Source organism: Aplysia californica, unplaced genomic scaffold (genome assembly GCF_000002075.1).
Source record: "Aplysia californica isolate F4 #8 unplaced genomic scaffold, AplCal3.0 scaffold00115, whole genome shotgun sequence".
Taxonomy (NCBI): Eukaryota; Metazoa; Mollusca; class Gastropoda; order Aplysiida; family Aplysiidae; genus Aplysia; species Aplysia californica.
The window spans coordinates 1,118,238-1,135,038 of NW_004797385.1; the positions used below are offsets into that span (position 1 = coordinate 1,118,238).

The 16,801-nt window shown below is 39.2% G+C and overlaps 1 protein-coding gene across 1 annotated transcript in view; it reads right to left on the bottom strand.

Annotated features, from left to right (window-relative positions):
- Window positions 1–255: 255 nt before the first annotated feature.
- Window positions 256–16,801, bottom strand: part of LOC101859561 (motile sperm domain-containing protein 2) — a 32,274-nt gene continuing 15,728 nt past the window's right edge. The window contains exons 11-17 of the mRNA XM_013081093.2: window positions 14,528–14,598; window positions 13,063–13,159; window positions 11,604–11,700; window positions 9,092–9,215; window positions 7,889–8,018; window positions 3,562–3,657; window positions 256–1,711 (exon numbers count right to left, since the gene is read on the bottom strand). Of these exons, the coding sequence (XP_012936547.1) occupies window positions 1,520–1,711; window positions 3,562–3,657; window positions 7,889–8,018; window positions 9,092–9,215; window positions 11,604–11,700; window positions 13,063–13,159; window positions 14,528–14,598 (807 nt within the window). The 3' untranslated portion in view covers window positions 256–1,519. The remainder of the gene's footprint in view (window positions 1,712–3,561; window positions 3,658–7,888; window positions 8,019–9,091; window positions 9,216–11,603; window positions 11,701–13,062; window positions 13,160–14,527; window positions 14,599–16,801) is intronic.

Here is a 16,801-nt window from a genome sequence, read left to right on the forward strand (position 1 = left end):
ACACATTTCAATGTGAACTACTGAAGAACTTGTTTAAAGGCACAAAATATGTAATTTTCAGTTTTCAAGTACTCTTAAGCTATTGAAGTCACCAAACTTTGGCGGACATTATCTCATTAATTTAGCTACTGAAACCAGGCTACCCCACCTTCTTCAATCGCAAATATTTCGACATCTATTCAAGCTAGATGGATATTTTTTTTCATTGAAAGCAAGGCAAATGAATAATCTTTCAGATGATATCAATAACTCCAGATGTCTAAAAATTGACACGCCCCTGATTCCACCACGTATCTATTCTGTCAGCAGAGACAATAAATACCCTCTCTAAGCCACCTCTGTCCCAGTTAGAGAATTGCAAAACACATCGACGCAATTACAGTCATCTAATACAGTGAAAGAATTATGTAGGCAGACAGAAACAACGGTGGGGGAAAAAAAAGAACTTAAACCTACTATTGGCATCCTGCAAGCACCACCCCATAGCTACCTTTTCAGTTTTATTCAAATTTTCATGGCACTTGAAACACAAGTAGGCCCTATACACACCAGAGATTACAGGTATTAGTAGAGAGTAACATAATATAAAGAAAAGAGGCAAACCAACCAAACCACCAAACTAGCTGCTCAGTCACAAAAAAACTTCTGTAAGGCATGAGCTGATAAGTTTCGTCAAGTTGAAAGGTACAAAAATAATATAATATATAGGCCCTATTTTTTAAGATCTTTGATTAGTACAAATTGTCGAAAAAAGGAGCCAGTTTCCCACTGCCACAGGCTAGAAGTAAGTATGTATTCTCTAAAGTTCAGTCAACAACAAAGCTACCGTACTGAATGAAAACGTGTCTGCAAAACTGGGTGGGACAGAAGATAGCACAAGACAGGGGAGAGAAGGAACAGGACACAGTGACAAAAAAGACACGCATCTGACAGAAAACACACAAAACATCTCTGCCCACCTCCTCCCGTCTCCCCATACATAGCCACATGTCACAGTCAAGAACAATAGAGGACTCCTTACTTCCCAAAAGACACCCCTAACTCATTCTCTTTCCAAACGAATACTCTTTTCTGCTCAGAATTTCCCAAGCTATGACCTTAAAACAACACTGTTCTGAAGCCACTCATCTTTTTTCGTAGCAGTGCAGTTTTGTCATGACCACTCACTCCTCTATTCCCACAACGGAAAATTTCACTAAACACTTCATTCAAGTGCATGCAAGCCTATGGAAGAATCAAACAGATGTCACCAAAATCACAGCTTTCTTATCTCATTTCAGTATGTCAACTCTTTTTTGATTTTCAGTCTTTCTCGCCCAGTCTTGTCCTGTCTGCTCTTGTAATCTCCACAGGTAATAAACACGCTTGTCCACTCCCCTAACCTCTCATATCCCCCCCTCTACCACCCCAAATTCCCTTTTTTCTCTCTTTACTCTTGTAAAATCTCAACTGAAAATAAACCCCCATCTGTCTCTCTTCCCTCGCTCCCAATCTCACCCAATAAACCCGCAAAAAACCATCAACACTTCCGCCCGAAGGAGTCGCCGCAGAAGTCAAAGGGCAGGGTCAGGAAGCGGGTGAAGAGTTCCTCCCCGAAGCACGAGTAGGACATCACCATGAGCAAGAAGGTCAAGGCCGTGCCGATCTGTATGACCAGCAGCAGGTTGAGCTGACGCTGCATGTGTTGGTTCTGACGCTCCAGGCGGTCCACCTGAGGAAGGTTTTTTGGCAAAAAAAAGTTTTAGTAAGTTTAAATTTAAAAAAAATTTTTCAAAGTAGTCCAGGACTACTTTGAAAAGTTTTAACAAGTTTAAATGTTAAAATTTTTTTAAATGAACTTTTAAAAAGTTAAAAAAATCAATTGAAGTGTTTTTATACCCCCCCATCAATACAGTTTAGATTATTTGGGAGGTGAGTTTCAATCCATCCTATGAGGACCAACCTGCAGAAAGACAGAGATATTTGATAAAATTTTCCCCACTCAGGAATAGACCTTAAGTCTCCTCTGAGTGATGGCGATGTACTTAGCCGCTACATCACAGACAGGAAGAGTTTTATGGCACTTGCAACACAATACGGTCAAAATAAGCGCTAAAGATTAGAGGTGTTACAAGGGAGTAACAAGCACAAAAAGAAAGAGGGGAGATAAAGACGATAGATGTTTGATAGGAAAGAAGTAGCAAACCACACCAGGGCACCCGCCAACCACCCACAATTATTTTTATTTTTTTAAATGTAGGTGTTAAATAGGAAAGAAGGAGCAAATCACACCCATCAACCACTCACATGCTATAGTCTGACAGTAGTTTACATAAAACGCATCTGCTGCTGAGAATAAATAAATTTTGTAAATAGAAAACGCAGAACTTATTTTAACTGAAAGGAAATACAATAGGTCAAACTTATTGGAGGGTGGGTAGTGCATCTGAGAAATACATGTTTGCCTTTTTAAAAATCTCTGACAAAGGACAATATAGTGTAGAAATTAGCATATGTGACAGCGACCACTGGAGGATGTAAAACTGTGAACAAAAACAAAACCACATGAAATCACACAATATTGGTGACAACAAGAAAAACAAATCCATTCAGAACTACAAACTCTGAACAAACATTGGTCTGCCCTATAATAAGGTGCAAGCCATCCAGAATTTAAAAAACCTGAGAATAACAATTCAATCACGTAACTTTCTAAAACATCAACCCAGTCACATAACGGTCTGAAGCAATCAAGTCAGTAATCATATTACTGATAAAAACAATCAATTCAATAATCCTGTGACTGTACACAAAATTGACTCAATATCAATGTAAAAGTTGTTCCCGCATCCCATTCGGACATTGGGGATTGCCTTGTTAGTGAGACAACTTCCTGGGCCTTCGGCATATTGTGATAGGGTGAATATCCATGTAACTGTACAAAACAATTACCTCGATCATTCAAAAGCCACGTGACGGTCAAAAATAATCAAACAACTATAAACCCCCCCCCCAACCCCCCCAAAAAAACAACAAACAATTCAGTAATCACATAACTGTCCAAAACAATCAACTCAATAATGTGACGGCCCAAAAATAATTTTGTCCTTGTAATTGTCCAAAAGAATCAACTCAATAACCACAAGACTGCCCAAAACAATCAACTCACACATGAAGCTGTCTGAAACAATCAACTCAATAATCCAAATCATGTGACTGCCCACAACAATCATGAGGCTGGCCGAAACAATCAACTCAATAATCTGAATCATGTGACTGCTCAAAACAATAAACTCAATCACGTAACTGAAAAGCAACTCAGTTACCATAATGCCAACTAGAACAATCAGCTCAATCATATAGTTGTGTGAAACAATCAACTCAACCATTATCATGTGACTGCCCAAAACAATCATGTAAGTCATGTGACACTCCGAAACAACTATATCATGTGACAACTAGCCAAAATAATCAACTCAATCATGTGACAACTAGCAAAAACAATCAACTCAACCATGTGACACCCCAAATCAATCAACTCAATCATACGATTGCCCAAAACAATCATGTCAATCATGCTACCTGCGCGTCCATCTCCTCGTCAGTGGGAAAAGGCGGTTTGGAAGCGGCAGCACCAGCAGTGGCAGCATAGGGAGCAGGGCCATGGGGCTTACGGTTCTAGACAGACAGCACCACACACAGTCACAGAAGAAAAAACCACCAACATACATCAACAGCACCAATCTTTGCCAGCGGGGCTTAGTTTGTAGTATTAGTAGAGGTTTTTCGGCGCTCGCAACTGCATAAGGTCATGTGAGCGCCAAGGGGTGGATGTCAGCAGAGAAGTCCTTACAGGGAATCAGACTTACTCTACTCACCTCTCTAGCTTCAACAGCACAAGGTCTGCTTCGACTATCAAGGCACCCCGGAAATAGCGGGTCACAAGAGGGTGACAAACATACAAAAGAAGTAGAGGAAAATGACGATAGTAAGGATTAGGAAAGAAAAAGCAGCAGTTCCCTGTTGTAGATCAGGCACAGTTATGAGCGTGGCATTGATGAATCAAATCAGTCCATTTACAATTCTACACTGCATGAACAAGAAATGTGCCCCCTTTGGGAATGGCCTAAAGACACTTTAGTCAGGGGCACAGCCCCGGGGGGAAGAGGGACTTATGGTGCTCGACAGACAGCCCCACACAGTCACAGAAAAGAGAACACCACAATAGACTAATAGATCAACAATACCAATCTTGTCAAGCAGTCTTTGACTGAAGGCTTATGATGCTAGATAGCCCCACACAGTCAGAGAAAAAAAAACAACACCATAGAGATCAAGAGTACCTATCTTGTCAAGCAGTCTTTGACTGAAGGCTTATGATGCTAGATAGCCCCACACAGTCAGAGAAAAAAAACAACACCATAGAGATCAAGAGTACCTATCTTGTCAAGCAGTCTTAGTGTCTTTTTTTTTTTTTTTTTGCTTGTTTGAGTAGACACACATTGAAAAAACACCACCATAGATTAACAGCACCAATCTTTGACAGCAGGGCTTATGGTGCTAGACAGTACTATACAGGCAGAGAAAAAAACAACACCATAGATCAAGAGTACCTATCTTGTCGAGCAGTCTTCGTCTTTTGTTTGTTTGTCTATTTGCTTCTTTGTCGGTTTGTCCGTTTAAGTAAAGAGATGCACATTGAAAAAAACCCCACCATAATAAATCAAGAGCACTTATCTTGTCACACAGTCTTTGTCTTTTGTTTATTTGTTTGAGTAAAGAGATGCACAACAACACTGTAAAGGTCATTTAGCACAGGGGAAAAGTAAGACTGAGAGACTGAAACACACAGTCTTTGTCTTTTGTTTATTTGTTTGAGTAAAGAGATGCACAACAACACAGTGAAGGTCATTTAGCACTGGGGAAAAGTAAGACAGAGAGACTGAAACAACAGAGGGAGAGTAAACAAGTAGGACCTACTACCAGTGGCGACGTCCAACACCCGCAGTTTTAGTCCAAACTTTCTCTATTATGCAAGAAGTAGATTAATATTTTTCTCCCTCAATCTCTTTCTCTCCCTCCCCCCCCTCTCTCTCTCTCTGTCTGTCTGTATCCAAATGCAGAGAAAAATCTACAGTACATTGAATATAATTACAACAACATTGATGCATTTAAACTGTTAACTTTGATTTTGTTTCGCATCCTCAGTATATCAAAGTTTTATTCAAATGATAAAGATGACTTAGGTCAGCATTTTAGAATTCTTAAAAAATTTTTTTTGTTAAAACAGTTTAGTATCAGTAAACGATTAACTATACTTTCAGCCCTATTAGGTCATACAAGTGCCAAAGAATAGAGGTGTTACTGGAGAGTAACAACAAGCACAACAATAAGGAGGAGAGACAGATGAGGATGTCTGATAAGAAAGATGGACCAATCAACACCTGAGCACCAACCAGCCAACCACCCACCCACATTTCTCTAAGTAACAACAACAACAAAAATTAATTTTAAAAAATTAGCTAAAAAAACAAAAAACAGAAGAAAGTAGGAACAAAAAAAAGAAAAAGCAAGAAAGAAAAAAAAGAAAGAAAGAAAGAAAGAAAGAATGAAAGAAAAAAAGAATGAAAGAAAGAAAAATTGAAAGCAAAAAAGAAAGAAAGAAAGAAAGAAAGAAAAGACTCCGGCAATAGCGCACGGCTGTTAAAATATCACTGAAAGTGGTACTTTACTTGGTGGCCGAGCCCCAGTCTGACCTCCCCGGGTGAAGGTAATAAATCAGTGTCAGTCGGCCACTCCCGTGCTTAACAACCGTGACAATAGTGATGCCCGCCGCTGTGCCTGCGTAACTCGGTTCTGGTAATTTTCGTATCACTTTCCCTCGTTATTTCTCCCGATCTGATAAACCTAGAAGCCTGTTTATCATCTTATTTTAAAGATCATCTTAAGACTAACAAGACGATCCCACTTTCGCTCCGGAAATCTCATTGGTGTTATAGCAGTTACGCATTTTGCAGTACAAGTGTTTTGTTCATCTAATGTTGCATTTTAAATTATATTCCATTTTGGAGTTTATTATCTCAAAAGCCAAACTAAGATTTTTCACTCAAATTGCTCTGCTTCACTTGAGACAGCAATACTTGAACCGTGTGAGCAAATGTTATTTGTGGGAAGCGAATGTGTGATTTTATATGATTTTTTAAAAAAGGGTACCCCCTCCCCTGTGATTCACTCGCATGTGATCTTTCATTTTTCTTCTTAAATATCGCGTTATTTTTCCAACACTTCTCATCGCTTTTTTTGGAATATTTTAGCCCAGTTAAGAAATGGAGAAACATACAGAGGATTCGCTTTTTCAAAAGCTACACAAACGCTTCAGAACTTGTGGTGGCTGAACACTGTCAGTCAAGCAGAAGGCACAGAAAAGGCGACCCCTGCAGTGTTCTAAATTTGCGTCGGACACTCTCTTTGCCTTAGGTGTTAGCATTACAATGGACTCACAGACAGTACATTCAAAAACCATCTGTAAAGCTTGCATGGACAAGATAAGACATATGGAGTTGTGGGGAGGAACTAAAGGGGGAGGTTAGACATTAAGAAGGTTGCGTGGTACTTTCTCACTCTGAAGAGGAGAAAATTAACTTTAAAAAACAATAGACGGAGAAAGAAGACAGGTTGTCGGAGTTCGAGCACGAACCCCCTAACCCTAGGACTGGCCATATCTGTTCCCATTTAGACAGCATACTTGACTCGCACAACATCACACCGCAGGCATATCACGGCCGCTCTTTCATTGGCAATCACTGCCACAAATACATCATGAGTCGCGTTTATAAAGACCTCACGGCATTCATTGTACAACAAACAGTAGAAAACACCCACAACCAAAATATAATTGACACCGCTTACACTCTCAGAGAAAAATTCAATAAATTAAACGACGCGTTTCGGGACGTTCACATTCACATCTCACACGGCCAACCAGTGTCAAAAGACGGACTAACACACTTTGACAACATGCATCAAAACTTACATGTCATTCTACAGGAGACACTTTAGTGAAAAGGTACTTCCCAAACACCACATTCTCGAAAACCACGCATCCCGTGGATACAAGCATATGGGTTTGGTTTGGCTTTACATGGGAAACAGGGTGGTGTACTTATCCATGCTTCTGTGGCAAAGCTAGAGAGAAGAGGAGCTGGGATACGTAATATCGAACAACAGCTGAAAGTTGTCATGCAATCTTACCCCGTCATGTCAAATCCAAAACTATTATCCAACGTGCCTCCGACAAAGAAAAAAAGGTGATACTGCAATCAACTCTTCACTACTCCAAAACCATGGACTTCCCTCAAAAACAGCAAAGTGAGTTTTGATATTTGACCATTTCTGGTGTATTTTATGTGAAATTGCAGGGTTGATTAAGTTTTGTTTGATTGGAATTTAGATTTAAAAATATTCACGCCAAAGGGCAATGGTAAAATATGAGCCATTTTTGGAGCGCTATATATATTTATCGTTATTTCATACAATTTTGCATCTTTCTCAGTAAGTACAGAAGTTCCCCCTTGTTCCAAACAGGCAAAATAAAATGACGATAAAGTCACCATTGGCGTATTTTGCGAGTTTAATTGTCCTAAAAATGAAATGAACAATGCTGTTAGCGGGACACGGGGAATTCCCCTGGCCACGAGTTCATGACCCGGTGATGGGGGTCAGATTACAAGGTGCGGCGCGCTGGCTGCCTGCGAACTAAAGTACCGCTTTCTAACAGCCGTGAGCGTTACGACAATGAGAACACGCAGTTTTTAATCTCCTACGTACGACGTGGGCCCATGTTGTTGGGGAAAACAAACGCTCTTATTATTATGCTATTATTATTCAGTATGTACAAGAGGGGACTCACTTTCTCCTCCACACTCTCTGGTACTGGCGGGCTCTGCGCTACATTGCCTCCTCCTCCTCCTCCTCCCGCCGCCGTGTCTCTGACGGGGAGTCGCGTCATCGCCTCTTTCTTGGATGTTGAACATTTCAGTCTGTGATTACGGAGGGGGAGATGTTTTAGTTTTAGTAGACGTTTTACGGCGCTCGCCACTGCATAAGGTTATACGAGCGCCAGAAGAGTAGAGGAGTTACCAGAGAGTAACAAATATAAAAAAAGAAGAAGGGGAAATAAGGACGATAGATGTTTGAAAGGAAAGAAGAAGCAAACCACACCAGAGCACCCGCCAACCACCCACGGGAAATAAGTTCATGCCAGTGAGAAGTGCATATTATAATAATAATAATAATAATAATCATCATCATCATCATCATAATAACAATAATCATGATAATAATAATAATAAAAATAATAATAATAATCATGATGATAATAATAATAATGATAATAATAATAATTAAATGACATTTATTATATGAGAGTTTTTCTCTGTCCTCAAACATACAACACGATTCGTTCTTTATTTCTGGCCTAAAAGAGTCAACGAGCATTCTGCTTCTCTTTCTAACAATAAGCACCCTTATCGTGTCTTTCCCATTCATGTTTCCGTCCGTCTTCAGTGTTGATATGTTTCTCTTTCCTCCACTAAACAATCTCATCTTTCCTTTTCCTTTTACGTGGGTGGTTGGCAGGTGCTCTGGTGTGGTCTGATTCTTCTTTCCTATCAAACATCTATCGTCCTTATCTCCCCTTCCTCTTTTTTATGTTTGTTACTCTCTTGTAACACCTCTAATCTTCTGGCGCTCATATGACCTTATGTGCAGTTAGTTGCGAGCGCCGTAAATCCTCTACTAAAACAATTTCCCTTTACCTTTAAATGCCAACTAGTTCATATTTGAACCCCAAATTTTTTATATAAATGTAATCATTTTTTAAAAGTTTGGTTGCAGCTGGAGGTCCAAAAATATAAAATTGATAAATTGACCTCAGAAGGTTTCCTTTATATAGCCTTTCTAACATCAGTGTAGAGTTAAAATATTTTCAAGCATATACTTTTTGTTGTGGGCTCCAAAGATTTAATGTCCCTGTCTGCCTACTGTGAAGAGAGTCTCACTTCTCTCCAACAAATCATCACATCTCACCAGGAGGCCCCGGCTAGTGACTTACTTGTGCTCCATGATGGCGTCTTTCCCCACGTCCTTCCACAGTTTGGTGACGTCGCTGAGGTCTTTGCCTGTGGCCTCCGTGGCCATGATCAGAAACTTGTCTTTTGATACATTCTCTTTGCTGTCTGAATATGCAAATAGACACACGATATAAAAATTCAAGAACGTAAAAAAAAGAAAAGCCTTCAACAAAATAGAACAAACAATGATATTCTGCCTCCGAACACAGCACATACCTCTCCACTACCACCAGGACAGGTTAGTTCTTGTAAGAGTTTTACTGCACTTGCAACACAATAAGGTCATGTAAGTGCCGAAGATAAGAGGTGTTACAAGCGAGCAACAAACACAAAATAGAAGGAGGGGAGAAAAGGACGACAGATGTTCGATAGGAAAGAAGGAGCAAACCATACCAGAGCACCCGCCAACCACCCACCTACCACCTGGACAGAATCAATGCCAGACAAACAAAACACAAACATGTGCTTGCTTTGTGACCACATCTATGAAATAGTCTGACATCTGCTCTCTCAACGTCCCAAACTGCAGGACCTCAGAGGGCAACTTCTTCCTCCCACCCCAACCACATACAATACCCTCGATACTGCCACATACAATACCCTCTATACTGCCACATACAATACCCTCTATACTGCCACATACAATACCCTCTATACTGCCACATACAATACCCTCTATACTGCCACATACATTTACCCTCTATACTGCCACATACAATACCCTCTATACTGCCACATACAATACCCTCTGTACTGCCACATACAATACCCTCTATACTGCCACATACAATACCCTCTATACTGCCACATACAATACCCTCGATACTGCCACATACAATACCCTCGATACTGCCACATACAATACCCTCTATACTGCCAAATACAATACCCTCTATACTGCCACATACAATACCCTCTATACTGCAATTAAGAACAAATATGCCACACAAGGTGGTGGAATCAGGCGCTCTTCAATTTTTAGGCCTATGGGTTCATTGGTATCATCTTAAAGCCTGTCCATTTGCCTTGCTTTTGGAGAAAAAAAATATCCATCTATGTTGAATAAAAGTGGAAATATTTGCGATTGAAGAAGGTCAGGGTCGCCTGGTTTCAGAGGGAAAATTAGCCAGAAAATAGCCGCCAAAGTTGGGGAACTTCCATTGCCTGAAAGTCCTTGGAAACTGAAAATTTTCATTTTTTATGCCTTTTAAGCAATGTTTTTCCAGTAAAATCAACACAAAAATGTACTTTTAAATGGACATTACAGGTGATGAGCAAAAAAACAAAAACAAAAAAAGAAAAAAAAAAGAAAAGGAAATTAGATTTCTTTGATTTCATTATTTTGACGAGGGCCTGATTTCCCCATGAGGCCTCACAAATGTCAAAGACCTTCACCTTTTTTAACATGGCACTAGGTCGAAGGGCACATGCTGAAAGGCTACTGGATGAACAACAATAAAAATTTAAGAAGAACAGTCCTTTTTCTCTGCTATCTGGACACACAGTTTTAGAACCAAAAATATTGTCCCTTTTCTTAGTCATTCGGACACACAAATAGAAAGAAAAATCTTTTGTAACATTATGGGGGGAGGGGGGGGGTTGTATTTGAATGCATGAACCCACACACAAACAGAACATAAATCAGAATCTTTAACACATTCTTCATTGTCTGTATGTATATGTATATTATAAGGTTTTACGGCGCTCGCAACTGCTAAGGTCATATGAGCGCGCGAAACACAAGTTGTTCACCTCTGCGAAAGTTCACTTCACGACTGGCTAACTAATTTAATTTAAAATGCTAAAAATTAGTTAGCCAGTCGTGAAGTAACTAATTTTTAGCATTTTAAAGTAAATTAGTTAGCCAGTCATTGTCTGATCAGATAAATAGGAACTACACACAAACAGGAACATAATTCAAAATCTTTAATCATATTATTCTTTCAAACAGAAACGTCTGATTGAGTCAGTAAGAATGATCAAATCCTGTTAAACGGTTACATTTCGTTGGTACTACAAGAATTATCAAATTATGTCTATCAGAAACATCTTGTTGATTAAATTTATACACGAGTCCGTAAAGTAAAGTCAGTCCCATGGCTATAGCCTTCTCCCAGTTAAAAAAGAACTTGCTATTCTGTCCACCAGGGATGCCATTCAACTTTTTTGAAAATAGATGAAAATCCACGCGCCGCGGTCTCGCTAACACATGAATATCAATCTGAAACCCAAAGGGTGTACATAGAGAGAAATGACAAACAAACAAAAACAAAGGGTGTACATAGAAAGAAATGACAAACATTTACAGAAAAATAGATTAGATGTACTTAACATGACAGAATCTTACCTCACACTTTTTTTTTCCAACTATAGATTCTATCTCGATCTCAATAACGGAATAGCGGATCAGGATCAAAATCCCGGAAATACCAGAAAAAAGTGGAAAAGTGGCATCACCTGGTCCACCAAAGACAGCTCTATGTGGGAACTTACCATTCACCAGGTAAACAAAAATCTCCTCAGACTTCTTAGGCTTCACAAGACCAGAACTTGGACGAACTCTGTATTTTTCGGGTGAAGTCGTTTTCACCTGCAAAAAAATAAAAGATTTTTTTTTTAAAATGAAAAACCTTCAATAAACAAGAAACAACAGGAGGAAGAAGTCTTCCGACAACATTGAAAACAACCAACAAATAGACACCAATTGTGTGGGAAGAACAGTACATTCTCACAGCTGCCAACCTTTCAAAAACATAAAAGCTGACTCTAAATTATAATAATAATAATAGTAATAAATAAATAGCATTTGTATAGCGCATATCCCCACTCGAAAGCAAGCTCAATGCGTTTTACACTATATTATTACCCCAGCAGACCACAGAATACTCAGAAACATTCTCAGCTTCCCGGGAAGCATACAGTGCAAGCAGCTGGTAAAGCACTCAAACACTAACAAACTGACAAGATCTTTCACTGTCTATAGCTGGGTACCCATTTTCACTTGGGTGAAGTGGGGAAAATTCTTTCAAAGCGCCTTTCCCAAGGACACAACATCAGGCCTGCGGCCCGAACCCCCGAACCCGCAAGCTCACAATTACGAGTCCGGTAGCCTAACCACTAGACTACCAACGGCACGAAAACTCTACCCACAAGGCAGGTCATGATGGTGGGCTTGACCAAGTCACCACCCTCAAAAACCCTTCATACACACTTTTCTACCTTCAACAATTTCAAGCTATTCAAAACAGACCTGCAGTAATAGAGTTCTCCACTTGACTAATGGGATTTGCTTCATTACTGTTAACAAATCCTGTCTTGAAAGTTCATAATTTGTGTCACGACACAGTGGAATCAGGCGCTCATCAACTTTTGGGCACATAGAGTTACACTGTAATGCCTGTTCATTTGTCTTGCATTTGGCAAAAAAACAACAACCCATCTATCTTGAATAGAAGTCGAGATATTGGTGATTGAAGTAGGTGGGGGTTGCCTAGTGAGAGAGATAAAATTAGTGAACAAATGGCCACCAAAGTTTGGTGACTTCCAAGCTTTAGAGTTCTTAGAAACTGGAAATTTACATTTTTTTGGTGCCTTTAATCAACTTTTTTTTTCCCGGTATCATACGGGTAGTAATGTTTTTTTTCAAGGACATTAAAGGTGTTGAGCCAAGAAAGATAATTAGGGAAAAAAGCCTAATGCCCAGAAAAATGAAGATTTCTTTGAATTCTAGGGTAGCGAATAGTTCGTTTTTGTTTTAGTAAGTGTTTTACGGCACTTGCAACACAATAAGGTCACGTACGTGCCGAAGATTAGAGGTGTTACACGAGAGTAACATACACAAAAAAGAAGGAGGGGAGATAGGGACGATAGAAGTTTGATAGGAAAAAAGGAGCAAACAACACCAGAGCACCCGCCAACCACCCATGCAAATAGTTAAAAGACAATGGCTCACCTTGAAAGCAACAGGGAAAGGAAGAGTGTTGGCCAATGTGATCACATCAAAGGCGTCGCCCGTCTCAGGAATTTCAAACGTCAGTTCGTCTGCCGGACTGAGGGATAAAAAGAGGAAAATTTGTTTATTATCTTTCTTTAGTATTCAAAATTATTTTATGGCCCTTGGAACATAAATAAGGGATATATAAATTAATGCTGAACATTATTTTCATAAGAGTTCTACGGCACTTGAAACACAATTAGGTCATACAAGTGCTGAAGATTAGAGATGTTACAAGGGAGTATCAAACACAAAAAAGAAGGAGGAGAGATAAGGACGATAGATGTTTGATAGGAAAGAAGGAGCAAACCACACCAGAGTACCCTCCAACCACCCACATGCTTAACATAAGAGGAACTGTTACTAGAGAGTAGCATACAAAGGAAAGAAGGGCGGAGAGTTTTGTTTTAGCAAGAGTTTTACGGCACTTGAAACACAAATAGGTCACATGAATACTAAAGATTAGAAGTGTTACTTGAGAGTAACATACACAGAAAAGACGGGAGGGGAGATAAAGACAATAGAAGAGTGAACAGAATGAACGTAACACAGAAGACAATAATGGTTATTCTAGAGAAAATTGAAAAAATATTAAAATAACACTGTCCTTCTTTTAAATTGTAACTCAGATTTTCTTTTTACACTAATCACTCTCGCATTACGAAACTTTAGGGTATTCTGAACATTCCGTATTGGAAAAAAAACGCCTCTTAGTTCTAGTTTTAGTAGAGGTTTTACGGCACTCGCAACTGCATATGGTCAAATGAGCACCAAGGGGTGGATGTCAACAGAGAAGTCCTTACAGGGAATCAAACTAACTCTGCTCACCTCTCTAGCTTCAACAGCACAAAGTCTACTTCGACTATTAAGGCACCCCGGAAATAGTGGGTCACGAGAGTGTGACAAACATACCAAAAAAATAGAGGAAAAATAACAATAGATTAGTAAAGCAAAAGCAGCAGTTCCCTGTTGTAGATCAGGTACAGTTATGAGCGTGACTTGATGAATCAGCCCATTTACAATTCTACTGTGCATGAACGAGAAATGTCCCCCTCTTTGGGAATGGCCTAAAGACACTTCAGTCAGTGGCACTGCCCCAGGGGGTACTAAAGATTAGAAAGTGTTACTTGAGAGTTACATACACAGAAAAGACGGGAGGGGAGATAAGGACAATAGAAGAGTGAACAGAATGAACATAACACAGAAGACAATAATGGTTGATCTAGAGAAAATTTTTAAAAACCAAAGTCCTTCTTTAAAACTTCAACTCAGATATTTAAAAAAAACTAATCACTCTCGCATTACGAAACTTTTGGGTATTCTAAACATTCTATAAAGAAAACTCCCCCCCCCCCCTGCTAGAGGTAAGCTCGGTAAGATGAGCTGCGGCATTCTAGGCACAAAGTCTGTGAGAGCAACCAACCTGACGGTCAAAAGCCTCCCAACATAAGTGTTAGGACCGTTAGACGAAGAACGACGAACACGGACAGGAGGCTGAAACACAATCAACAATGCAAATAAAACAAAAATTAACAAAGAAAATTTCTGAAATCTGAAGAATAAAAAAATGAAGAAAAAAAACCCCTCAAACACAATCAGCAATATAACTAAAACAAAAATTAATATAGAAAATTTCTGAAATCTGAAGAAAAAAAATGTGGAAAAAGAACCCTGAAACACAATCAGCAATATAAACAAAACCAAAAATTAATGATGAAAATTTCTGAAATCGAAAAAAAAAAATTGTGAAAAAAAATCTGTGGATACAGACAGACTACTGGGGAAAAAAAATCAATATTGTAAATAAAAAGGAAATTAACAATGAAAATTTACGTGAAACCTGAAAAAAATTTGTTAAGAAATCTGAACCATTTCTGACAAAATTCATTCTATGAAAGCGAGAAGACAGAAGAAAAACCTTTTCAAAATGAATAACAAAGAAAATAAAAAGTCCTCAAAACACAAAAACTCTTGAGAAAATAAGGCAAACAGCTTCAGCAACAGTTTGCTATTAACACTTTGCTTCCTGTCAGCACTTCACGCCACCAGCACGTAAATTACAAAGGAAACAGACGAGGAAACAAAGTGTTGATATTTATCGTCAAGTGCTAGGATAAAGAATAGCCCAATTCATTTATCATTGTAGGCGCAAATAGAAAAACTTAGGAAGGTGGTTGGCTGGTGCTCTGGTGTGGTAAGCTTCTTCTTTACTATCAAACATCTATTGCCGTTACCTCTCCTCCTTTTTCACGTTTGTTGCATGCTCTCTCGTAACACCTTTCATCTTTGGCACTCATATAATCTAACTGTATTGCACCTGCCATAAAACTCTTACTAAAACAAATGAAAAACATAATTCGGCTTCTTTTTCCTGAACCAGACCATGAAGACTTCCTTTTAATAAGTTAGAAATCAGGAGCCCAGCATAACTTCTTCTTTAAGCTCCTGATGTGAAAAAGACATTGGCGATCATGGTTTGCCGATCATTTCTCTTCTCAGATGCTCACAGAAAACCTGTACCATTCTGGTAATAACCCAGTCCCTCATGGAAATAAGCAGCAGAAGTAGCAGCATTTAAACCTCATTAGGTTGTTTTTTGTTGGTTTTTTCATCCTCTGTTACCATTAAGCGTTGAGGGGAGATGTAATTTTCTATGGTAGGCCACCACTTTATGACAGTGATTGAGTGATAAAAATCTTACAAGAAAGCCATTTTGAGTTAGTTTGAAACTGACCTACATCTGACATTTAACACCACCACAGCACATTGGCAACCAATACGAAGTTAGAGTGTTTTTGGGGGGTTTTTGTAAATGTTTTTTGGCTCTAGCAACGGCATTAGGTCATATGAGCGCACGGGACACATTAAAAATTCTCAGTTGGTAGAAAAGTTTTAATTTTGCCAGGGTGGCGGTCAAAGCCAACTCTTATCGATTTTGGACCACCAAAGGATCTTTAACCTGCGCAACTTGCACACAGGAAGTTAAAGTGTGACAGAACAGAACGAAATTGGAAGAACAGGAAAACGGGCCAACTTCAACCTGATGGTAAAAGCACCACTGCCTTGAAACCCTTCCATCTTCACCTCTCGCTGTAAAACAAAGCAGATCGGTGTATTCAGAGAAAGAAATGATAGCTACACTGCTGAAAGAATACATAATATTTCAGAGAATTTCTATGATCAAAGACAAGCTTAACCTTTCACAGCATGTAACTAGATGAAATAACTACAACTCTTTTCCACCTATTCTACCTACACATCGTGACCTCAGAGCTTTCTTGTCCTATCTCCATTTTTAATAACAGAGAAAACAGTTTATAACAAAGAGTGAGCTTAAGAGTGAGCTTAACATTTTCAATGTTTAAAAAAATGGAGATAGGACAAGAAAGCACGGAGGTCATGACATGTATTGCAAAATATTCAAAAATTCGCTTTACACATGTCTACACGTGTACACACAAAGTAACTGATGTACACTTTGAACGTGGTAAAATTTCAAGTGCTTCATCCAATCATTTTAGACACAAAGAATAAAGTAGACCCAAACGAGCAGGAAACCGGAGTCTGAGGTGTAACAGCTGGGTACTTCACTGTTGCATGCAGGACACCAATGTTCTTGTTTTAGTAGTGTTTTACGGCACTTGCAACACAAAAAGGTCACATAAGTGCCAAAGATTAGAGGTGTTACAGGAGAGTA